Below are 26229 nucleotides of genomic sequence, written 5' to 3'. Positions count from 1 at the left end.
CTTCTCCATGGATTTTAATACCTACTCTGAATTTTTCTTTTGTTTCCTTCACTGCTTGCTCAATATACAGACTGAATAACATCGGGGACTACAACCCTGTCTCACTCCCTTCCCAACCACTGCTTCCCTTTCGTGCCCCTCGACTCTTATAACTGCCATCTGGTTTCTGTACAAATTGTAAATAGCCTTTCGCTCCCTGTATTTTACCCCTGCCACCTTCAGAATTTGAAAGAGCGTATTCCAGTCAACATTGTCAAAAGCTTTCTCTAAGTCCACAAATGCTAGAAACATAGGTTTGCCTTTCCTTAATCTAGCTTCTAAGATAAGTCGTAGGGTCAGTATTGCCTCATGTGTTCCAACATTTCTACGGAATCCAAACTAATCTTCCCCGAGGTCGGCTTCTACTAGTTTTTCCATTTGTCTGTAAAGAATCTGCGTTAGTATTTTGCAGCCGTGACTTATTAAACTTATAGTTCGGTAATTTTCAGGTTTGTCAACACCTGCTTTCTTTGGGATTGGAATTATTATATTCTTCTTGAAGTCTGAGGGTATTTCGACTGTTTCATACATCTTGCTCACCAGATGGTAGAGTTTTGTCAGGACTGGCTCTCCTAAGCTCATCAGTAGTTCTAATGGAATGTTGTCTACTCCCGGGGCCTTGTTTCGACTTAGGTCTTTCAGTCCTCTGTCAAACTCTTCACGCAGTATCGTATCTCCCATTTCATATTCATCTACATCCTCTTCCATTTCCATAATATTGTCCTCAAGTACATTGCCCTTGTATAGACCCTCTATATACTCCTTCCACCTTTCTGATTTCCCTTCTTTGCTTAGATCTGGGTTTCCATCTAAGCTTTTGATATTCATACAAGTGGTTCTCTTTTCTCTGAAGGTCTCTTTAATTTTCCTGTAGGCTGTATCTATCTTACCCCTAGTGAGATAAGCCTCTACATCCTTACATTTGTCCTCGAGCCATGCCTGCTTAGCCATTTTGCACTTCCTGTCGATCTCATTTTTGAGACGTTTGTATTCCTTTTTGCCTGCTTCATTTACTGCATTTTTATATTTTCTCCTTTCATCAATTAAATTCAGTATTTCTTCTGTCACCCAAGGATTTCTACTAGCCCTCGTCTTTTTACCTACTTGATCCTCTGCTGCCTTCACTACTTCATTCCTCAAAGCTACCCATTCTTCTTCTTCTGTATTTCTTTCCCCCATTCCTGTCAATTGTTCCCTTATGCTCTCCCTGAAACTCTGTACAACCTCTGGTTTAGTCAGTTTATCCAGGTCCCATCTCCTTAAATTCCCACCTTTTTGCAGTTTCTTCGGTTTTAATCTACAGTTCATAAGCAATAGATTGTGGTCAGAATCCACATCTGCCCCTGGTAACGTCTTACAATTTAAAACCTGGTTCCTAAATCTCTGTCTTACCATTATATAATCTATTTGATACCTTTTAGTATCTCCAGGGTTCTTCCATGTATACAACCTTCTTTCATGATTCTTGAACCAAGTGTTAGCTATGATTAATTTGTGCTCTGTGCAAAATTCTACTAGGCGGCTTCCTCTTTCATTTCTTACCCCCAATCCATATTCACCCACTATGTTTCCTTCTCTCCCTTTTCCTACTGCCGAATTCCAGCCACCCATGACTATTAAATTTTCGTCTCCCTTCACAATCTGAATAATTTCTTTTATTTCATCATACATTTCTTCAATTTCTTCATCATCTGTAGAGCTAGTTGGCATATAAACTTGTACTACTGTAATAGGCGTGGGCTTTGTATCTATCTTGGCCACAATAATGCGTTCACAATGCTGTTTGTAGTAGCTTACCCGCATTCCTATTTTCCTATTCATTATTAAACCTACTCCTGCATTACCCCTATTTGATTTTGTCTTTATAACCCTGTAGTCACCTGACCAGAAGTCTTGTTCCTCCTGCCACCGAACTTCACTAATTCCCACTATATCTATCTTTAACCTATCCATTGCCCTTTTTAAATTTTCTAACCTACCTGGCCGATTAAGGGATCTGACATTCCATGCTCCGATTCGTAGAACGCCAGTTTTCTTTCTCCTGATAATGACATCCTCTTGAGTACTCCCCGCCCAGAGATCCATATGGGGGACTATTTTACCTCCGGAATATTTTACCCAAGAGGACGCCATCATCATTTAACCATACAGTAAAGCTGCATGCCCTCGGGAAAAAACACGGCTGTAGTTTCCCCTTGCTTTCAGCCGTTCGCAGTACAAAGATCGGGCCAGATCCTACTTTTGACCAGGATGAATGCCTTTGTTTCCATGGGCTCTCTGATCACAGCTGCTGTCACCCCAATAACCCTGTACACAATACCTGACTAAGCACTGCGGCATCAGGCTGACAGTGCGCTACACTCAAATCATCCACCAACGGCATCTGTGTGGACTGGCCACCAGAGGCTGCCTGCAGTGTGTCACAGGACTTGAGTTCATGGCATGGCAGCTGCTGTGCCATGTACCATAGTGCTCCTCTATATAAGGACAGTACAGCAGGCATTCGCTCACAGATGTATTGTTACCATTTACCTGTGTCAGCTTCTATGTTTGTTAGGTTCTATGTTTGTTAGCTGACACGCTAATGTTTGAAGAGGAAGAACTGTCTACTCCAAAGGAACAGAAATCATGCCAGAAATGTTCTGATTTGGACAAAATTCTGCATGATTTGAAAGAAAAATGTGCCATATCCACATGCCAGAAAAAAGTAGCTATTCCTACCTTTGCACCTTCCAGCTGGTCTATTGACTACACTGCAAAGGAATTCAATGTTTCTACATATATGGTAAAGCAAGCTAGGAAAATAAAAGCAACCCAAGGAGTGCTTCCATAACTTCAGCAGGCTCAGGGTAAGCAATTGCATTCAGAAATAAAGGTGCTAGTGTCGGAGTTTTATGAAAATAATGACTACAGCCGAATAATGCCTGGAAAAAAAGACTATGTAATGGTGAAAATGGGAAATGTACGTGTACAGATGCAAAAAAGACTGTTGCTATGCAACATACCAGAACTATATGTAGAATTCAAGGAAAAGTATCCCAATACCAAAGTAGGTTTATCATCTTTTTCCAATCTTCGGCCAAAATGGATTGTGCCTGTAAGTGCAAGGGGCACACACAATGTTTGTGTATGTGAGACCCATCAAAATGCTAGGTTGATGTTTACTGCTGTAAAGCATTCTGGTCTGGATTACAAAGGTGCAATGAAGCTGCTAGTGTGTGATATCAGTTCCTACCAGTGAATGATACACAGGTGTGAAAAGTGTCCTGGTAAGGCAAATCTTGCAGAACACATGAAGAACAAACTGTATGGTGAGCTCCTTATGGATGACAATGAACTTGTTTCTTATAAACAATGGACACACATGGATCGCACAAGTCTTGAAACAAAGCAAAGTACAGTGGAAGATTTTGTTGAAATGTGTTATTAAAAAATGGACAAACTGACCACACACAGCTTCACAGCAACAGCACAATCGGCTTATCTCCAGTTTTGTAAGGATTATTTGAAACAAGATGAAATTATGCATTTATAGTTCAAGATGCCATCCAAGGATATAATTGGGACAACAGTCAAGCAATTCTCCAACTATTTGCGATTTACTATAGAGGTGAATCAGGTGATGTCTCTGTCATGACAGAGACATCAGTGACTGTTTAATTCATGATGCCATTGCAGTTCATGCCCACATTCACACTGTTACCGCATATGTGAAAAACAAGCTGCCTCACATACATTTAGAGAAATACTTCAGTGATGGGGCAGCTAGTAAGTACGAAAACAGTAAAAATTTCAAATATTTATGCGTGCATTACCATGATTTTCAGATTCACGCAGAACGGAATATTTTCACAACAAGTCATGGTAAAAATGTATGTGATGGTATTGGTGCTACCATTAAGCGCATGGCATCACGAGCTAGTCTGCAGCACCCTACAGAAGGTCACATTCTAACACCTCTTCAATTATTTATCTGGGTACAGAAGAATATCTCTGGCATACAATAATTCTATGTTTCGAAAAATGAGGTGAAATCAGTCGAAGAGTTGCTATAAAGCAGACTAGAACATGTTAAAACTGTTGCAGACACAAGGAGCCATCATCACTTCTCTCCAGTGAACTCTGACAATGTGCAGATGAGCAGACTGTCCGGTTATAACTATAGGTTCATGCACAACATGTGTCTTCACAGTGTGTCTGACTCAGGATTCAGAAGCAAAAGCAGCAACATACAACTAGGTTGCTATGTTATTGCTGTTTATGATGACAAATGGTACTCAGGATATGTTGCAGAGTGCTGTGAAGCAGAAGGTGATGTATTTGTGAACTTCATGGCACCAGCAGGACCATCAAGATCATTTCATTGGCCACATTTGGCAGACAGGTGTTGGATTCCTTTTGAACATATTCTTATGACAGTTCCAGTTCCTATCACAGTGTCAGGAAGACAGTACAATTTGCCACTCAATGTACAGAGTACAAGGTACGACTCAGCAAACAAATGGTAATGAGATGGGGAGCTATTAATATCAATGGGGACTACTCTGGGAAGAAGGTAGAGCTGGCAGAGGCTGCAAGTAAGATGGGGCTGGATGTTTTAGCTGTTCGTGACATTCAGGTAAGGGGTGAGAAAGAAGAGGAAGTGGGAGAATACAAGGTCTACCTGTCAGGAGTCAAAGCAGGAATAGCACAATGGGGTGTAGGGCTTTACATCAGGAAAGAAATGGAACCCAGCGTAGTTGCAATAAGGTATGTAAACGAACGACTGATGTGGATAGATTTGACAGTGTCTAACAAGAAAATTAGGATTGTGTCAGTATATTCACATTGTGAAGGGACAGATCAAGATAAGATAGATAGTTTTTATGATGCACTCAGCGATGTAGTTGTTAGAGTAAAGGACAAGGACAGTGTTCTGCTCATGGGTGATTTTAATGCCAGGATTGGAAATCGAACAGAAGGGTATGAAAAGGTTATGGGTAAATTTGGAGACGATATGGAGGCCAACAGGAACGGGAAACAACTCTTGGATTTCTGTACCAGTATGGGCTTAGTAATCACAAACTCCTTTTTTAAACATAAGAACATTCACCGGCATACTTGGGAAGGCAGGGGAACCAGATCTGTCATTGACTATATAATAACAGATCAGGAATTCAGGAAGGCTGTGAGGGACACACGTGTATTCAGGGGATTCTTTGATGACACTGATCATTATTTAATCTGCAGCAAAATTGGTATTGTGAGGCCGAAAGTGCAGGAGGTCAGGTCCATATGTAGGAGGATAAGAGTGGAGAAACTTCAGGATAAGGAAATCAGGTACAAGTACATAACAATGATCTCAGAAAGGTACCAGTTAGTTGAATGTAGTCAATTACAGTCATTGGAAAAGGAATGGACAAGGTACAGGGACACAGTACTAGAAGTGGCTAAAGAATGTCTTGGAACAGTAGTGTGTAAAGGTAGGATGAAGCAAACAGCTTGGTGGAATGACACAGTCAAGGCAGCCTGTAAAAGGAAAAAGAAGGCGTATCAAAAATGGCTACATACTAGAACTCAGGTAGACAGAGAAAGTTATGTTGAAGAAAGAAACAAAGCCAAACAGATAATTGCAGCATTCAAGAAGAAATCTTGGGAAGACTTTGGAAACAGGTTGGAGACTTTGGGTCAAGCTGCTGGAAAACCATTCTGGAGTGTAATTAGCAGTCTTCGAAATGGAGGTAAGAAGGAAATGACAAGTATTTTGGACAGGTCAGGAAAACTGCTTGTGAATCCTGTGGATTCCTTGGGCAGATGGAGGGAATATTTTGAAGAGTTGCTCAATGTAGGTGAAAATACGATCAGTAATGTTTCAGATTTCGATGTACAATGGGATAGGAATGAGGATGGAAATAGGATCACATTTGAGGAAGTGGTGAAAATGGTCAATAGATTGCAGTGCAATAAAGCAACTGGGGTGGATGAAATTAAGTCGGAACTCATCAAATACAGTGGAATGTCAGGTCTTAAATGGCTACACAGGATAACTGAAATGGCCTGGGAGTCGGGACAGGTTCCATCAGACTGGACAAAAGCAGTAATCACACCAATCTTTAAACATGGAAACAGAAAAGATTGTAACAACTACAGAGGTATCTCTTTAATCAGCGTTGTGGGTAAAATCTTCTCAGGTATTGTTGAAAGGAAAGTGCGAGTATTAGTTGAGGACCAATTGGATGAAAATCAGTGTGGGTTTAGGCCTCTTAGAGGTTATCAGGACCAGATCTTTAGCTTATGGCAAATAATGAAGAAGTTTTATGAATGGAACAGGGAATTGTATCTATGCTTTATTGATCTAGAAAAGGCATATGACCGGGTTCCTAGGAGGAAGTTATTGTCTGTTCTACAAGATTATGGATTAGGAGGCAAACTTTTGCAAGCAATTAAAGGTCTTTACATGGATAGTCAGGCAGCAGTTAGAGTTGACGGTAAATTGAGTTCATGGTTCAGAGTAGTTTCAGGGGTAAGACAAGGCTGCAACCTGTCTCCACTGTTGTTCATATTATATATGGATCATATGTTGAAAACAATAGACTGGCTGGGTGAGATTAAGATGTGTGAACACAAAATAAGCAGTCTTGCATATGTGGATGACTTAGTTGTGATGGCAGATTCGATTGAACGTTTGCAAAGTAATATTTCAGAGCTAGATCAGAAATGTGCGGACTATGGTATGAAGATTAGCATCTCCAAAACGAAAGTAATGTCAGTGGGAAAGAGATATAAACGGATTGAGTGCCAAATAGGAGGAACAAAGTTAGAACAGGTGGACAGTTTCAAGTACTTAGGATGCATATTCTCACAGGATGGCAACATAGTGAAAGAACTGGAAGCGAGGTGTAGCAAAGCTAATGCAGTGAGTGCTCAGCTCCGATCTACTCTCTTCTGCAAGAAGGAAGTCAGTACCAAGACTAAGTTATCTGTGCAACGTTCAATCTTTTGACCAACTTTGTTGTATGGGAGCGAAAGCCGGGTGGATTCAGGTTACCTTATAAACAAGGTTGAGGTTATGGATATGAAAGTAGCTAGGATTATTGCAGGTACTAGTAGATGGGAACAATGGCAGGAGGGTGTCCACAATGAGGAAATCAAAGAAAAACTGGGAATGAACTCTATAGATGAAGCAATCAGGGCGAACAGGCTTAGATGGTGGGGTCATGTTAGACGCATGGGAGAAGCAAGGTTACCCAAGAGACTCATGGGTTCAGCAGTGGAGGGTAGGAGGAGTCGGGGCAGACCAAGGAGAAGGTACCTGGATTCGGTTAAGAATGATTTTGAAGTAATAGGCTTAACATCAAAAGAGGCACCAATGTTAGCACGGAATAGGGGATCATGGAGGAATTTTATAAAGGGGACTATGCTCCAGACTGAACGCTGAAAGACATAATCAGTCTCAAATGATGATGATGATGATGATGATGATGTACAGAGTACAGTAGCTAAAGTGTGGGAGAACTTCTGTTCGAAGCACAATCAACTGGTTTTTAGCAGTTAAGGTGCAGTAAACATTAATGATAGTTTGTGTTAATCTGTCTATATGTTGTTGCTTAGTGATTAAAAAGTTGTGGGAGAGGATAAGAAGAGGCAGAACAGTTTATGATATGTTTTTACAAAATTGTGTTGTGGCATAATGACCACATCACTAAATACATCTGTCAACTTCCATTGTACACAAATGTCTTGCAATAACATGCTGAAATTTTGAGATATATATCATTATGGTCTACTTATGCACTGTGTGAAATTTGGCTTGGATACCACTTATCCCTTTTGTGCTACCACACTTCGAAAATCCATGTTTTTCAGGTAATTTTTCAAATTTTTGTATTTTCGTGTGCATGTAACTCAGTTTTTGTGACTGATATGGGCATGATGAGTTCTGTGTGTGTTTGGGCCACATTAAGCTTACCACAAAAAATTTATACCCCTTTTGAGTGAATTATATTTGGCATAGAGGGCACCTACAATATGTATCTTTTAACGTATTACATTTTTTTAATCACATTTTGGAATTTTTTATTTTCCCTCAGAAATATGTTGTTGGTGTTTTGATTCATGGAATGTGTTCTCTAAATGGATGTTACTGGGTTGTAAAAATTTCACTGGACTGTGTGGAATAGTTCCAAAGTTATTAAAACCTGAAGTTGGGTCTGAAGATAGATTGCCAGATGCGGGTTGCAATTTCCGGGTCATGCCACCTTCTTTCACAAGTCATAATTCTGGAACTAATTGGTAGGGGAAACTAATACTTTGTACACGAGTGTTCCACACATGGTAGAATTAGTGTACTGAATTTCAGTCAAATCTAAGACTATGAGCTGGAGCCCTGGTTGAACTGACATGGAATGACCCAACTCCTTTATTTTCATAATACGTTTTGGGCATGGCCCATCACAGACTTGCACAATGCAATATTATTACAGTGCTGTGACAAAGAAGGCTTTTGACTTACAGAACATGAAGTTATCAAATTCACTTCAGCTAACAGATGTTCAATCATACTTATAAAAAATGAGAGAAGTCTGAAATAACAGTTAAAAAAAAAAAAAAAAGAGAGAAGCTGTGAAGCACAGAGCAGAAGGAATGGGCAAGCGTCAATGTAACTTTGGATATGTACAGACCAATGGCATGTACATAAATGATTGACGTTGCAATTCTCCATGAAATATAGAATGGCCATCAGAGTACATTAGTTTGATTGCATTTAGCTTTGTTACGAGGCCTGGTGTAAGTACACTGACAGTCCAAAAAGTTTTGAGGTGAGATTAATTAAAAATAGAGGAATGTTAAGATAGTGGTTTTAATGCTTAATCTCTTCTACATAATCTCATGCCACTTGAGTACGATGCACTATCTGAAACTATCAGAAAAGTCCTTCTTTGGGACGCTGTTCAACTTGCATTTCAAATTAAATGGAATGTCGGTCATGTCGTCAAAGCACTGTCGCTACATGTGAATTCCTGCACTTTGTTGTTTTGTAGTGGGTTTGTATTGATAACACAAAGTCTTTCCACCAGTAATGATTTCTTCCAGAAAAGAACTGCCCATGTTTCGCATTCCAATGAAGTCACTGCATACATCCATACATCATTGTTTTTGTTTGGGAGTCACAGTGTAGTACAGGACAAACTTTGCGCACACTTTTCTCATCTTCAAAACATTGTGGACAACATCTTGGACAATCTACTGCAATTTGTGATGCAACAACATTGACACACTATGGTTGCACATCCATTACTTAACATTGCCTGCTCACAACTGATTGGTCAAATGCAGATTAGTTCACGTTGACATAATAGTTGCTGTTCCGACACTGATAATATGCTAAGAAGAGAAGAAGTCTAAGAACTTTATGGGTGGATGGCATACAAAAGGCATGAAAAGAGTCAAGGACAGAAAGACGGCAGCATTATCAGCACCTAACAGAGTTTGAAAGGGGCCTCACTGTGGGGCTCCATTTGGGCAGCTGGTAGAATCATGCAGTATCCAGATTTGCTACGGCATTTGGACCTGACAGTTGCCCAATGCTGCACTGCATAGGAACGTGAGAGCGGGTGTATTCATTGTCAAACTTCCGGTCAACCATGTCTGACCAACACAAGGAAGGATGACCTTATGGTGCACCAAGTACACTGTAAGCCCTTGACATCTGTACCTCCCGTCAAAGAACAAGTTAATTTGGCATGTACTGGTAAGTTCACTGTATATTGGATTTGATTTTATAATCCCTGAAATAACATCACATACCCCCTCAATGTGCTCCCGTTTTTTTGACAGTATGTTTTTTTTGTATGTTAAAATATACTGACAATTTCAGTCTGTTAGTTAAATTTCCTTACCAAAAAATCCAAGGCAGCTTGTCATTACGTAGTTCTCAAGTGTACCGTAAAACAACAGCTTATGCCAAAATTTTCCGAAGTGAGTACCAGGTTGGCACCATCTGGTACAGAAACACCAGTGTTTCACAAATCTTCTGACACTGAAAACCAAAGAAAAATTTTTATGTAAAGAATATTCCTGCAGTTTATTTATCAAAAGGAGTCTCAAGAACTATGCAGTTCCATGCATTTTCAAATGTTGCAAAATGACTGCAGAATTGTGAGTTACACAGAAAAGATGTGGACGGCAAAACAGATTGGATGTAATCTTGATTTTTTTTATCCATTTGTACTGAATCAGCAGCAACAGCAAAAATTTGACATTCACTGCTGGGTAAAGTTCTCCTCTTGACTCTACCACAGACTATCAAAATCAATAAATAGCTATGAAGTCACAGGGCACGAACTATTTAATAAGCTGCCACATGCTATACAGGATCTTCCTGAACATACATTCAAAGAAAGACTGCATGAATGGTTTATTGCCCACCCGTTCTATGATATCAATGAATTCTTCAACTGTAAAATGCAGTAATCCAAGAGATGACCCACTATACATTTATTGTAATATAAGCTAAAATATTTCAGTAGTCAATACCTTATCACACTGTACTATAAATTGTAACTACATTTGATGCTGTCAATTGCTGTAATAGCCTAAAGACAATAAAATCTCTATTATTATTATTATCATTGTGGTCTTCAACAAAATGCATCCACACTACTCCTGCTTGTTTTCTAATGTAAGTCTATGTTTCATCAGGATCTTGTCTCAGTCTTTTCTTATTTCTTGGACTCCAGCAAAGAATTCCTTCATCCATCTACAACTACATGACCCACCTATCTGTAGACCATTGTCACTACAGCCTTACTCGAGTCTTTCATACTGATCATTCCCTGGTATCATATTTGTTTTCCTGTCACCCCTAGCAATTCCCAACATACATTTTCCAATGTTTGCTAAACATTCCACTAGTTTTAAATGGTATCACTGTGCCACTGTTAAATGTCAAAACAGGTAATACACACTTACCATAAACTTTCCACTGGATCTATAGTCTATAACAATACTAACCTGGCACTATCACTACAAATCCTCAGTGATGCATACAGAACTGTGGTGTCATATCTTGAAGCTGTTTTAGTTGGCAAACTCAAGAGTTCAATGAGAGATGTAACACTACTGATTTGATACTCTTATACATTTACTCAAATTAAATTGCACTTTTGTTAATAATTAGCAATTACTTAACAAGAATTTTATTAGTAATTCTCATCTGATCATTCTACTCTTATTTACCCAAAAGCAAGGCATTTTATCCATGGTCCAAAAATGTGTCTGAAGCTTAGATTCAGGGGTAAAGCCTAAGGCAGTTAAAAAGAGAGAGAGAGAGAGAGAGAGAGAGAGAGAGAGAGAGAGAGAGAGAGAGAGAGGGAGAATGCCACCAGAAGCCACCATGAACAGTTATTTTTCCACAGACGTCATTTTGTTAGTGTTAGAGTTTTTTCAAATACTCACAGCAACAAAAGTAAATCTCTTTACACACACACACACACACACACACACACACACACACACATACACACACACACACACACACCATCAGAATGTATGTGACTGCTTCAACTTCATTCAGAAGCTGTTGGCACATGCTGATGTACATCAAACCATTTCTCAATGCTGCCAGTATACGTGACATAACAATTTAATTTCATATTCATGAGTACAATTAAGCTCCACATTTGAACATGAGTGTACCTATAAATAAGTTTTTGCGAAACCTTGTTACTATGATACAAGATAATTTGTTATTTACCATGCTAAGTATTTGTGTAAACGGGATTCGTACACCACCCGAAAGATGGGAGAAAGTAGGGGCCAGCAATCGAAAATACTTTGAACGATAGATGTGTAACCAATTTGTTTCATTAAAGTCTCAAATGTTGGGGAAAAAATGGCAGAATCAAAAGTTGTACACCTTGTAAAAAAATTTGTGTAGAGCAACATATAGAAACATGTGAATGTGAGCTTGAACTAAATAATGGCACTTTTATAATTGTAGCCATGTATAGACCCCCATTGGGAAATTTTCAACTATTTTTGAAAAACTTGATTTTTTGTTCTGCTATCTGTCAGACAGAGTAAAGCAAATTATTGTTTGTGGGGATTTCAATGTGGATTTTCTGAAAGAGTCTGTCAGAAAGACTGACCTTGAAGTATTACTTGGTTCTTTCAGTTGACATCAGTTACTGATTTTCCTACTTGGGTAGCAAACTGAAAACTAAGAAAAATATTTAGCAGTTTTAAACATGTAAAATTTATTGCAACAGGCCATTTACTTAGGGAACACTTCACAAGACATGGGCTGCATAGAATTTCTAGGGATAAGAGAGAACTGTATAAGCAGATCTTGGAATGCTATTTCCAAAACCAAAACAGAGTTAAACACATGACACTCCCATTACCAGAAAAATGAATACATGGACCATTTAAATTGGCATCTTGTGTAGCATTTCCAATGAAAGTTTCCATTATATAGGTACAAAACTTGGATGTACCAGCAGTAGAATAATTATTAGCAACTGATTTGATGACAGAAATACAGTATCACATGCCAGTGACTCACAGAGCACTCAGCACACTTGACAAGTCAGAATTATTTGAATCTCGGCAGTAACCACAAGAATAAGCTAAGAAGAAAAGAGAATTCCACACTCCAAGAGGATATTTGACATCCTTCACAGCTGAGGAAGAGGATACAGCAGATCAGAAACCGAAACCATCATCATCATCAGGATTTCCTTCCAGTGAGCCGGATAAGAACTCTATGAACGATATGCCTCCATTGGTTTCTGTCCTGGTATAGGTTTTCCCTCTCTCTGCTACATCCCATGTTACTCCTCTCTTCTTGAGATCTTCCTTAACCTGGTCTGTCCACCTCTTTCTAGGCCGCCCAACTGGTCTTCTTCCTGGTACTTCCATCTTCAAAAACTGGTGTGGAGTTCAAGCTAACTGCATTCGCTTCACATGACCGAACCACTTCAATCTCAAAGCACTCATCCTCTCCTCTGTAGTCAATGTCACCTGCAGGTCTCTCAGGGGACACCACCTTAACAGAGCACCATCAGTGCGAGGAGGTTTGTGTGCTCTGGATCCAGAGGACTATGCCGGCGGTAGCGTAGCTACCAGCAGGGTCACCCATGCCAGACAGGCCAAAGAGGAGGAGCCAGACAAAGTGTGTCCCACAATGACCTATCATTAGCCTGTCTCCTATCCTATCCTATCCTAAACCTCTCCTTTTTCCTTACCATTATCAACCCTTGCCAGGGATAGGCGAAGCCCTTAACGGCAGCTATGGTGGAAAAGAACATCTTTGGTATGGCACAGCTGGTGGAGGAGGCACCCCTTCACTCCTAAGGGCAAATGAGGAGTGGAACCACTGCCTTGTGGTGAAGAGGGATCCTCAAAGGCTGAGGGAGTAAACCCTGAAGGAGAACCCTCAGATGTGTTAGGCTTAGCAGACCAGCAGATGAGAAAAAGTTGTTATTGCTTTCAATAAAAGAATGAAGCCCAAACCTCCGATACCTATACTCCGTGAAATTACTCTGGCACCCAATAATTTTAAAAATTTAAGCAAGTCTAAATCTCTAGCAATTTTCTACCAGAACATAAGAGGACATAAAAATAAAATAGACCAGTTAGTGATGAACCTAAATGACAGTGAATGTCAAAAGCAACCTGACATACTATATTTCACACAACACTATGTTACAAGTGGAATTCACATGCTGTGTATTGACAGCCTCTGTTCAGCAACTCATTATTATAGATCTACCATGGAGAAAGTGGTGTAGTGATTTATGGTAGAAATAATGTAGTATTTAGAGCCCTAGACTTGAGTAATTTTTATATGGGAAGCAGAAAAAAATGGATGGGGGGGGGGGGGGGGAGGGGGCAACCATTTCAGTGCTGTTACTAGATGACTTTAATGTAAATTTCTTGTCTGAAAGTAGTAACAGAGTAGAACTGGATCAACTGATGAGCTCTTAACAATTTAGTGCAAGTGGTAGAATTTCCCACTATGGTAACTGACCATCCTAGTACTTTAATTGATAACGTTTTTGTTAATGAGTCTAGACACAGCTGCCTGACAGTCAGTCAAGTATTAAATGGATTGTTAGACCATGATGCTGTAAGTCTTACTATCCCTCAGTTCACTCTTACAATCAAACCTATCTAGAAAACTGTGAGATTAATACATAAAGAAATAATGGAGACATACAGGCAGAATCTACAGCCTGCAGATGTGGTCTGAAGTATGTAATATAATATAAACAGGTGTTAACTTAAAATTTGATTTATTTGTTAGTCAAGCTACAAGGCTTTTGAGGAGGTGTTTTCAAAGTAAAAGAGCTAGAGAAAACCACCGTAACACTGCAACAAAGCCAAGGATTACTCAGGGCATAGAAATTTCAAGCAAACCGAAACGGGAATTGTAGGCATCTGCCAGATTGCCTAACAGTTCCAAAATGATGAGGCATGATAAAGAGAAATGTAAGATATTAAGGAAGGTGATACAAAAATACAAAAGTATGCGCTTAAAAGAGAAAACTGATAAATCTAATAAGACAATGAAAACCATATGGAAATATGTGAAAAATGTTCGGCTATCAAAGAAATGATTAGTTTAAGAAATGGGTGCGTTAATGTGGATGATCTTGAAATGCTAGCAAATATTTTCAACAATCATTTCATAATAGTTACAAATCCAGCAGCATGCATAGGTTCTGTGCACAAAGCTACAAAATTCTTGCATAACACTCAAACTAACAAAATAGAAGTGATGAATGTTTGGAAAATGACAATGAAGGAAATAGAAAAAAAATAACTTTCTTTAAAAAAACAAAAATTCTTCTGGAGTTAATAGCATTTCCAGTGATTATTGAAATATTGCTGTAGAGGAATAAGTAAAGCCCTGTGCCACATTTTTAATATGTCACTTGACCAAGGAGTAGTCCCTGGCAGATTAAAGTATGGACGTACACGGCCAATTTATAATAAAGGGAGAAAAGACAGATGCTACAAACTATCTATCACAGTTTTAGTATTCCCATTTTTTAAGGTATTGGAGAAAGTATACAAAGCAGAGCAGAATGGTGCAGCATCTGAGTATATACAACAGCCTCAGCAATAGTCAGTTTGGTTTCCAAAAGGGGGTATCAACATAGAATGCAATACATACATCGGTTGACAATTTTTTGGAATCTATGAATGACAATACAATGACATTTGGAATATTTGGTGACCTGTCAGAAGCTTTTGGCAAAGTTGAACCCCATATTCACTTGAACACCCAGGAAAAGAGTGGAATAGTTGGCTAGTAGCTTATACCTTAGTTATGTGGTAGAAAGCAGACAGCTATAATGGAAGGAATGCATGGTGGCCATGTATCTTCAACTGTGGCTCCATTGGAATTAGAATGCCTCAAAGCTCAGTAGAATTAGACTGCCTCAAAGTGCAGTATTGGGTCTATTGCTTTTCTAATATTTATGAATGATTTGCCATGTGACACCACTATATCAGTTAATAATCCTGCAGGGAATATATTAAATGACACACTAAATATGGCACTTGCAGATGTGATTTACAAATGATTTAAAATTGACGGTCTTTCGGTTAATTTATAAAAGACAAATTACATTAATTTCTCCTCTAGTACTAGTGTCGCAGACAAAATAAATTAAAAATAGGTGGCCACAAGAGTCCTCCTATTTTTGCATCTGCATACAGACAGCATACTGAAGTGTCCATACCATATTCAAGATCAGTGCAAAAAATTGAGTACAACAATAAATGAATAAGAATAAAGTGGAACCTCACTTAATGAGCACTTTCAATGACACGCAATTTGCATAACAAACAAAACAAACTGTAAAAAAAATTACTCACTTCATGAGCAATGTTTCGCATAGCAAGTGGTGATGATTTAGTTTGATGTCACCAGCAGTTTGCACACAGCGGGGGAGGGGGTGCGGAGTGGGAGGGGGGGGGGGGGGGGAGGGAACATTCAACAATATGAACACCTTTCATTGTCAGAAGCAGCATATGAACAATGTCTTCAGTATGTTCTGCAGTCTGAGTTTAGTATTCTTTCTGCTACCATCTTAGTGCTGCTTGTGATCACACATTTTTCTAAACCTGCATTCACACAGTGTTTTTCAGTGTGCAAATTTTAATAACCTTCATAGAAATGTCTCTGGAGGAAAAGCCACAAGAATATGACCTTAAGAGAAAGAAAAATGACGTTCGAAATGAAACAGAATCACTGTAAAATGCGAACGTGGGGTGAGTATTGTTGATTTAGCACGCACATACTGTAAAATCAGTCTACATCAACTATTTGTGAGTGAGGAAGTGCTAAAAACGGTTTCACAATCTGTACAATGTCAAAAGGTTGATCTTTATATGGATAAATGAAAAGCAATTACAAGGCGATACTATTAAAAAGAACATCATTTGTAAGAAGGTGAGAATGATTTTTGCTGACCTCATTAAGAAGACACCAGGATCATCAGTGGCCAAAGAAGAGTTTAAGGGAAGCCATGAGTGGTTTGGGAAGTTTAAGAGAAGTACTGGCATCCACTGCAGTGTGAGGAACGGCAAAGCAGTCAGCTCCTACACAAAAGCAGCAGGGAACTTCATCAGCAACTTCAAGATGTTCATAGATTCTGAGGGTTATCTGCCGCAACAGGTTTTTACTTGTGATGAGATGGGTCTATTCTGCAAAAAGATGCTGAATTGCACCTTTATAGCAGGAGAGCAGAATGCATTGTCCAGTCACAAGTCAATGAAAGACCGTCTCACACTGCTAGTCTGTGCCAAAGCAAGCGGCAATTTGGAAATCAAACCACTGCTTGTTTACCATTCAGAAACTATATGAGCCTTCAAGAAGTGTAAAGTCCAGAAGAGCAGGTTAAATGTGATGTGGAGGTCTAACAATAAGGCTTAGGTGATGTGATCTTTTTTATGATTGGATCAATGAAGTGTTTGGTCCTTCAGCCAAATAAATATTTCCTTGAGATGAATCTGCCACTCCATGTCTTGCCTGTTATGGACAAAGGTCCTGCCCATTCACCATGCCTACAAGACTGCCTTCTTGCAGAATTTCAATTCATCAAGATCCAATTTCTGCCTCCCAACACAACTCTGTTACTCCAGCCTATGGACCAGCAGATTATTTCTAACTTTAAAAAGCATCTTTGAGATGACTGAGCCTAACAATCTCACTCTCAGAGCCTGCGTCAAGATGATCGAAAAGGCATAGGAAGAGGTTACCTAGGGAACTCTCATTTCTGCTTGGAAGAAGCTTTGGCCAGAGTGCACTGTCAAATGTGACTCTGAGGCACTTGAGCCAGTACCTGCGGAACCTCGGTCTTTAGCCAAGAGCATAGGACTAGAAGTGGATAATAATGACATCGATGACCTTGTGGAAGATCACAGCCAAGAAATGACCACTGAAGAGCTTGTGGAGTTGCAGTGTGTTTCACAGAAGGGGGTTGTGGAGAGGAGTTATTCAGAGGAAGAGGAGGATGAGGAGGAGGAGCTGGTAGCAGCAATCTTCTGGAGAAATGCTGAAAGCATGGGGATCACTTGCATCATAACTGAAAACCATTACCCCAATAAAGGAGTGGCTATGTGTGCTACAAATTTATCATCACCCCAATACAGGAGTGGCTACGTGTGCTACAAATTTATCATCACCACAATAAAGGAGTGGCTATGTGTGCTACAAATTTATCATCACCCCAATAAAGGAGTGGCTGTGTGTGCTACAAATTTACCTGATGACAATGCTGTGTCACATTTTCACCACGTGTTGAAGAATCAGCAGAAACAAATGACTATAGATAGCTTCCTAGTAAACAATAATTAGTTACGTATCATGAGTAATAAAGTACATAATACTGCACGTATAATTTTCTTTAAATAAATGGCATGAATAAGATAAAACATTTAGTACTTTTTCTGCATGGAAAGCATTATCATATTTTACATTAATTTATGTGGATAAATTGTTTCACTTAACATGTGTTTCATGCTACAAGTAAGATTCTGGAATGAATTAGACTACCTATGCAAGATTCCACTGTAATATGTAACAGTAGGGAGATGAGCACAATAAAAACAGCATACTTTGGCTATTTTCATCCACTTATGGTTCATGGCATAATACAATGGAAAAATCAACTGCAAGCAAAAAAATTGTTGAATATTTCTCAGGTATTCAGCTAGGTGGCATTGTCCAAAAGGCAGGATATTTTTCCAAGCTGACTTCCTGCTATCTTCATGTGTTGCCGATGACTGAGTGATATCTGCTGGGTGCCATCTTTATATGCTCCGACACCCTCCCCTCTCACAGCCTCCAGCAGGACACGGACCTGGTGCAGTGGTGGGGAAAGAGTGGCATCGGGCATCAATCAAGAGTCCTCAGTAGTGCCGTGGCTTGTGTCGGGCCTTAATCTCTGTTAGCATGGCAACAATGATTCCTCATCCTCTTCAGTTGTCAAGATGGAGTGACCTTTCACATATACTGCCACTGTGCCTTGGTCATACTCAAGGCAAGCCCAGGCCTTCGTTAACTGAAAGCCGCTGCCTTTATTTATCAATTCGTCATGCAGTCAGATCCTGCAGCTTTTTTGAGAATACAATCCCATAAGGTGCAAAATTATTGCAACAACTTGGTGTCATTGTAATTCATGGAATGTCCACAGGAGATGCAGTGCTCTGCCACAGAGGACTTTGTCAACTGTACATTATCTGTGTGGCATTTATAGTTAGCGCATCTCTCCTGTAGTACCTAGATAGTCTGGTCTACATACATTTCTACTGAATAGAAAGTCGGTTCACATAAGCGTGAATTCAAGCAGTTTCATTAGCACTGGCCAAACATTTCTCCTATGAGGCTTAGGGAATCTCTTAGTAGCACCCTTGTAAAGAGAGAGACTATGCTGAAACTCAACATGAGTCTGAAGTTCTGGAGTTGCTGGATGAAATCTGCTGAATTTCATATGTGGTGCAGCCATTTTCCCACAAAGGAGTTGGGCACTGCCGTCAGATGTTTTGCCAATTCATATGTTGGTGCACCAATGTTGTTAACATTTGGACGGAGAGGCATAGCTTCATTGGGGACATTAGGCAGTCCATAAAGTCCAGGTGGTGCAGCTGCTGTGGACGAAGTTTCTTCACTGTCTTCTTGTCTGGGTATGTGTGTTGGAGAATCTCAAAAGATGTACACTTCACTCGGTTGGTAGGGTCATCTTCAGTTCTCCTGTATGTGTCACATTCTAGAAGGTCATACAATTTTGCATGTAAATGTGACCTGGTAACAAGAACATGCAATTCCTTTTGTTTGCTGGGTTGGTAGGGTCATCTTCAGTTCTCCTGTATGTGTCACATTCTAGAAGGTCATACAATTTTGCATGTAAATGTGACCTGGTAACAAGAACATGCAATTCCTTTTGTTTGCTGGGAGGATGACTGTCTCAGCAATTTCTTGGAGCTGCTGAGTCCTTTCCTTACTTTCTTGGAGATGTTTGGCTGAACAGTGGAATAGCCCTGGTAAGTGTAACTAAATGTTCCATGTCATATTTCTGCTGCAGTGTCCCAAGGAAGTGCAGGAGTTACCTGTTCCATTGTGCTGATAAATTCTGCTGTTGCTATGGTCACCAGCATCAATGCGTAATTTAGCCCTTTCCCAGTATAGGCGAGATAGCACTGTCAGTTGCTTTCTCAGTACAATTATTGATGACAGTTCTCTGAGGTTCTTGTGGTGGTTCAGCAGCAAGGTGTTCATATTTAGCAGTTTGTCTGTAGATGGATGAGTGCCACACTTCATTGGCTTGCTAACTGCATCTATCCATTTCCACAAGTCAGAGAAGACTGCCAAAGCCACTGAAGGTGGAGCAAGAAGAGTTTTCCTGAGGTCTCACTAAGAATGCGTCAAGTGCACAGGGTCCTCTCCCTGACCAAGGCCGGCTGGCTATTCTGGTGATTTGGTTGGTAGCTGGAGTTCTGATTTGATGAACAGCCTTCGCAATAGATGATTTGAATCATACCATCATTTGTTAAGGTTATTCATCACATCAGAACTGCAGTCACCAACTGGATCACCAGAAGAGCCAGCCTGGCCTTGGTCACGGAGAGAATCCAGTACACTCAACAGATTCGACAAGGCCTCAAGAAAACTCAAGCCTGTGTCTACAACCTGCACTCATACATGTGTTATGAATATTCCCACACAGAGGAGACATGAGTGCATGCCCAAAGGAACACTGCATTGTATTTCTGAATAACACAGGCACTGCAATATTGTATTTATCTGCTAACACTTGGCAAGCGACTTTCATTTAAAACATCTCCCCCATATGGGAATATACAAAATGGATGTATGAGTGTAGATTGTAGACACGTGATTGATGACATATGGAAGTTTAGATCTGGCCATGGAGCGTGCTCAGATAGGTTAATGGAAAGGTGATCACTCGCGATAAGTGTGAAATCCGAGCTCAAGTTACAGTCCGGCACAAATTTTCATTGTCATCATTCCATTATACAGCTGATGATTGTCCATATTCACAGCTGCAAATACATTAGACCTGGCTGGGAACATGCCTCAGTTTGAAGAAAAACTAAGGCAGTTACTTTTAGATGGATCTTATTATAGTATAGACGAGTAACTTAGCCATAAATGTAGCAGTAAAGTTCTTGTAGAATGTAACTATGAAATACAACATATGTTTGTAGTATACGTTTCCTGAAAAATATGTAAGTTGAAACAACTGGTATATGCAGTAAGCAATTTTAAACTAGAGGACTTGAATGAACATTATATTATAAGATTGTCTGTAATACTAAGATGTGAACTGTGAGAAAGAATATGCATATGTACCCATAAAGAATTATTTGTTACCTATGAAGAAGGTGCATGATGCATAAATGCACATAATAATTTTACAGTAATTTTTAGCTCCTTAGTATACTTAAACCTATTTTTTGGCCCATATAGCAGATTCATCATTCTTTGTTTATGTACAGTGTAACTTAAACTCAAATTCACATTTTTCTGTATATTCCTAAGCAAAGCAATGTATGGATGTTGAACTATCAAAAGTTCAGTGTACTTAGGTACTACACAGTAATTTTCAAAAACTGATTTGTTCTATATCCAGTGATCTGTTCACAAATGGATCTTTAAAACTTGAAATAAATAACTCTCATTACATGTCTAACTAGACATATATGAAGAATTACACCATGCACCTTTCTGGTTTGACATTATATATCTAGATATTATTTTAGGAAGTACATTATAAGTAGGCCTATACATTATATGAATAAGTATTATTAAAAAGCCTTTGAAATGTTTCTTGAATTGAATAGTATGCTTTACTTTTAATCCAAATTTGTGTAAGTCCGAAATGCTTAAACATACATAGAGGCAATGTTTGTACCGTTTACAGCAGATTATTGTTTAAAGTCAGGATTACACACATAAATTTAAACTCACGGTAATTTCCTATATGTTCTTCTTCATAAGCAATATTTATGAAAGGTAACCACTCACCTATAAGGAGCAATGTGTGAGGCACAGAAACACATATTACAGAAAACATCATTCAAACTAGCTTTCGAGCACTAGCTCTTTTTCCAGTAATTGTGCACACACTGTCACCCACACAACCACAAAGACAGTGACTAGTGAATAGTGTTTTATTCGTCTCATAACATACAATTTCTAATCATATGATTAGTGTACAGGAGACACGTCAAAAAATGGATAACACAACTTAGGCCTAATTGATACAAAGAATTTTAACATTAATATAAACTTTTATTTTTCTTTCCTCCCTTTTGTGAAGGACAGCTACATTTACACACAAAACTATATGTAAATTTATTCTGCTCAAATGTTCAGTTCATCCTTCATGAACTCCTCAACAGTGTAGTAGCAGCGTTTGACAAGTATATCATATAGCTTTGTTTTCAGTGTCTCTAGCTTCATACTCAGAACATTCTTTCCTTTTAGCTTGTTATGGATTTTCATTGCCATATACTGAGGAGACTGCGCATACAGGTTTAACCGATGAGTGGGAAGCATAAAATTGTCTTTGTTTCTTGTGTTATATGAGTGACTGAAACAGTTTTTCTCGAATAACTCTAAATTGCTATGTAGAAAGATGATAATATCATAGATGTATAAGGAGGGAACTGTTAATAACTGTTGTTTTTCAAATAGTGGGCGACATGATGTCCTTGGATGGGCGGTACACATGTTCCTTATTATTCTTTTCTGTAGCTTTAGTATGCGCAATATATTGCTTGAATTTCCCTAAAAAATAATACCGTACCTTACAACTGATTGAAAGTAGCTGTGGTATGCAATTTTCCTTGTATTCATGTCTGTTGCACCAGCTAATATTTGCATAGCAAATGCAAAGCTACATAATTTGTTTAACAGGTAATCAACATGTTTATTCCAATTTAAATTTTTATCTAGGTTTAACCCTAAAAACTTTACAGAATCTACTTCTTCTATATCATGATTTTTATGAGTTATTTTAATTTCTTGGGGCTTTGACTGTTTTGTTCTGAACTGGACTATGTGGGTTTTGGGGATGTTCAATCTTAATCCATTCAGTTGGAACCATGTTTCTAGTTTGTTCATTGTGTTTATTATGTAGAGAGGGATGTTTTCTGGCTCCTGGTTTTCAATTAATACAGATGTGTCATCTGCAAATAAAATCAATGGAGCATTTATATTGTTCGGTAAATCATTAACATAGAACAAGAACAAAATAGGTCCTAGAATCGAGCCTTGAAGGACACCTTGGGCTACTGTTTTCCATTTTGAATAGTAATTTGCTGCATTTGATGAGACAATCACTCTTTGTTTTCTATTTGATAAGTATGAAGTAAGCCAATTTAGAACATTACCCTTGATCCCATACTTGTCAAGCTTATAGATAAGCAGTGCATGATTTACAGAGTCAAAGGCTGTTGTGAGATCACAAAAGATTCCTGCAACTTTATCATGGTTGTCTAATGATGTGCTGATCTTGTCGATAAACTTGTTAATTGCATCAGTAGTACTTTTGCCACGCAGGAAACCAAATTGGTTTTCCGTAATAATATCATATTTCTCGATAAAATTTCGAATCTGCATAGCAGCAGCATTTTCAAAGATTTTTGAAAGGACTGGAAGGAGGGAGATGGGACGATAATTCCCCATATCCTCTCTTGACCCTTTTTTGAGAAACGGCTTTACTTCCGCATACTTCAGCACCTCTGGGAAGCTTCCTTGTTCAAAGGATTGGTTTATTATCTTAGATAGTGGGTATCCTATTATTTTACACACAAATTTAAGGACTTTTGCTGGTATTCCATCCCAACCTGCAGAATTTTTGTTTTTTAGTTTTAATATAATTTTTTCTACATCTATTGTTGAAACTGTTTTGAATTTTGTGAGGCATTCAGAATTATGATTTAGTCCGAAGGGACATACATTGTTCCCATAATCTGCAACATTAACATCTGGTTTCACTACATTAATGAAGAACTCATTGAAGCATTCTGAAATTTGAACCGGATTTACAATGATCTCATCTTCAAGCTTAATTGTACTAATTCCATGTCTAGAGGCTTTGATACCTAATTCGTGTTTTACAACTGACCACACTGCCTTTGATTTATTCTCGTGTTTTAAGATTAATTTATTATTTGTCATTTGCTTTGCTGCTTTGACAACTTTCTTAAATGTACTTTTGTATCGTTTAACATATTCAATAAATTCAATTTTTTTATTATGTCTTACTTCCTTATGTAGCTGCCTTTTCTTAGCACTGGAGATTTTTATACCTTTAGTGATCCATTTTAATTTTGTCATTTTATTAAAATAAGTTTTTTGTGGAAACATTTCATTGAAAACACTTAGAAAATCCCTTAGAAATGCTTCAAAATTTGCCCAAATACACACTGCCTTGTCCACAGGAATATGCTCGAAAGCCAGTGTGATGCTGTTTTCTGTTATGTTTTCCTGCACTCCTCACATTGATCTGCTATAGGTGAGTGGTTACCATTACTTAATTTTACAAATTGCTCCATCCAGGAATTTTCAAGAATGCTGTTTTCTGTTATGTGTTTTTGTGCTCCAAGCATCAATTTGCTATATAGGTGAGTGGTTACCGTTCTTTACTTTTACTTATTGCTCCCTCCAGGGATTTCACTTATTTTCATATAGGCCTATATATTAGCAACTTGTGTGAAAACAGGGAATTGAAGTCTTCCATCTTTGTACAAGGTGGCATGTTTGTTAAAGTTTCAAGTTCGCTTCTTGTAATTTAAAAACAATAGTACAGAATACAACTTGACAAAATGCACAAGTTGATATAGGACTACTCAAAAACTGTGAACTTACTTGGTTGCTACAATAACAACAAAACTTGGGCTGCTTACAATTGTGACGAAAACGTTACTTTTTACTGAACAGCCAGAAGAAAACATAATAATGCTCCATGAATTCGAGTTGAAAGAAATTAAGAGGCTTTCTGAAGGTTTCTATGCAACTTCAGTAGCTAAAAAATATACAAAATATCAAGGAATATGGCATACGGAAATAGAATATAAAGAGTTTTGCGCCAGTTTTTGATGTGTTGGCTAACTTGTCGTCGCTGACTAACTTATATTCGTCTTAACCAAGAGAAAACTTCCAGCGCGAAAGTTTCTCCAAAAACATTGAAATTGCTTCAAGAAATTGTCCCTGCACGCTCTTGACGAAAGATGATATGTATGGTATGCTATCTTTGCAGTGCAATCAAAACGTTTTCAACCGAAAAACTGTAGAGCCACACCCAGCACTTGATGCATAAGAAAACAACGATAAAAATTTCAGATCTAAAGAAAAATGCAGTAGGATGGAATACGAATGTGAACAAATTCATAACAAGTTTATAGGAAAAACCTAATAAGTGCAGAACTGACAGTCGTATTTTAAACGGCAATTACTGGCGAGTAAGCTAAAAGAAATCCTCTCTCAAATATTCTCAATCTGGTATCTCTTTGCTCCATTACCATTTCGACTGGTACCGGTACTTTGATGATAAGTCATTTACTCTCAAATGGGTCAGAGTGAGGAATGAAAAGTACCGTTATTACAATTATAATAATAATAATGTCTCCGAAACAGTTAGATAGCTTGAAGTTACTCGATAGTAATGTCAATATGTCTCTTCCATATTGATTGTGGTTAAGGATTGAAACAGATGCTACTTGACACGCTCAAGCACGGCGGTGTCTGAAGAATTCATCATTAGACAGCAGCACGAGCAATTTCTCCAACATTGTTTTGCAGTAAATGAGTTCAGTATGCTACGTCTAGATAGAGTTTTACCGTGTGTTCTTCTATTTTACGGATAATCTATTAGCAGCTAAGAAACAAATAGACTTTTTTTAAAATAAGCCCTTAATATCAGACATACCGCACTTACATTGAGCAACAGTGACGGCAGCGGTCGACGAAGGTGTAAATAGGTTTTTCTCCTTGGTGAATCCTTATTGAATTCAGTTTTTCTCGTTCGTACCGCAAACATTTCTTCCTCAGTCGAACAGCTTTCAGTGAAAACACGAAGTATGACATATAGCACTTTCAATGGTCCATACATCCAGATGAACTATATACCTTTTCCTTCATCCACAGAAAACAATCGGGTAAGATAAAAAAATGAAATTTTGATCTGTGGCAGTAGCTACTTTCACTGATATCGTCAGTACCGACGTTGTGTTGAGTGTGCTACATCAGACAGAGAAGAACTATTCTCTCAACAATCGAAACAGACAGTATTATTGCAGGTTAGCTCGCGGATCATAATGAACGTCACAGTTTGTCTGCCAGTCGAAATTTAAATTATTAACTTATCAATATAACACAACATTGGATACGGTTTGGGGACTCCTAAACATTCGAAGTGCCAATTCAAGAGGAATCTGTGTACGGTACCTAATTTACTCCAACCAGCGCAAAATCGTATCATAAAATACATGTCTACTGACTGTAAGACTACCGTACGCCTACGCATGTCGAAACGACAGACTGTGTAACGAAACTGTATCCTATATTCTGTGTGGTATCCATGTGAGCAGTCCAGCCAGTCGGTGGAGTAGTATCTGCGATCGAACAAAAGGAGATCAGTGTTTAACGTCCCAGCGACGAAGTCATTA

At 38.7% G+C, this 26229-nt stretch overlaps 1 protein-coding gene across 1 annotated transcript in view; it reads right to left on the bottom strand.

The window, feature by feature from the left end:
• LOC126455618 (DC-STAMP domain-containing protein 2) overlaps positions 1-25665 on the bottom strand; it is a 315015-nt gene extending 289350 nt beyond the window's left edge. Inside the window, exons 1-2 of the mRNA XM_050091384.1 lie at positions 25500-25665; positions 9918-10057 (exon numbers count right to left, since the gene is read on the bottom strand). Of these exons, the coding sequence (XP_049947341.1) occupies positions 9918-10057; positions 25500-25648 (289 nt within the window). The 5' untranslated portion in view covers positions 25649-25665. The remainder of the gene's footprint in view (positions 1-9917; positions 10058-25499) is intronic.
• Between the last annotated feature and the right edge of the window lie 564 nt (positions 25666-26229).

The sequence above is a fragment of the Schistocerca serialis genome, chromosome 1, assembly GCF_023864345.2.
Source record: "Schistocerca serialis cubense isolate TAMUIC-IGC-003099 chromosome 1, iqSchSeri2.2, whole genome shotgun sequence".
In the NCBI taxonomy this organism is placed as follows: Eukaryota; Metazoa; Arthropoda; class Insecta; order Orthoptera; family Acrididae; genus Schistocerca; species Schistocerca serialis.
The sequence above is the reverse complement of the archived record's forward strand: the minus strand, read 5'-3'. Positions and strand labels throughout refer to the sequence as shown.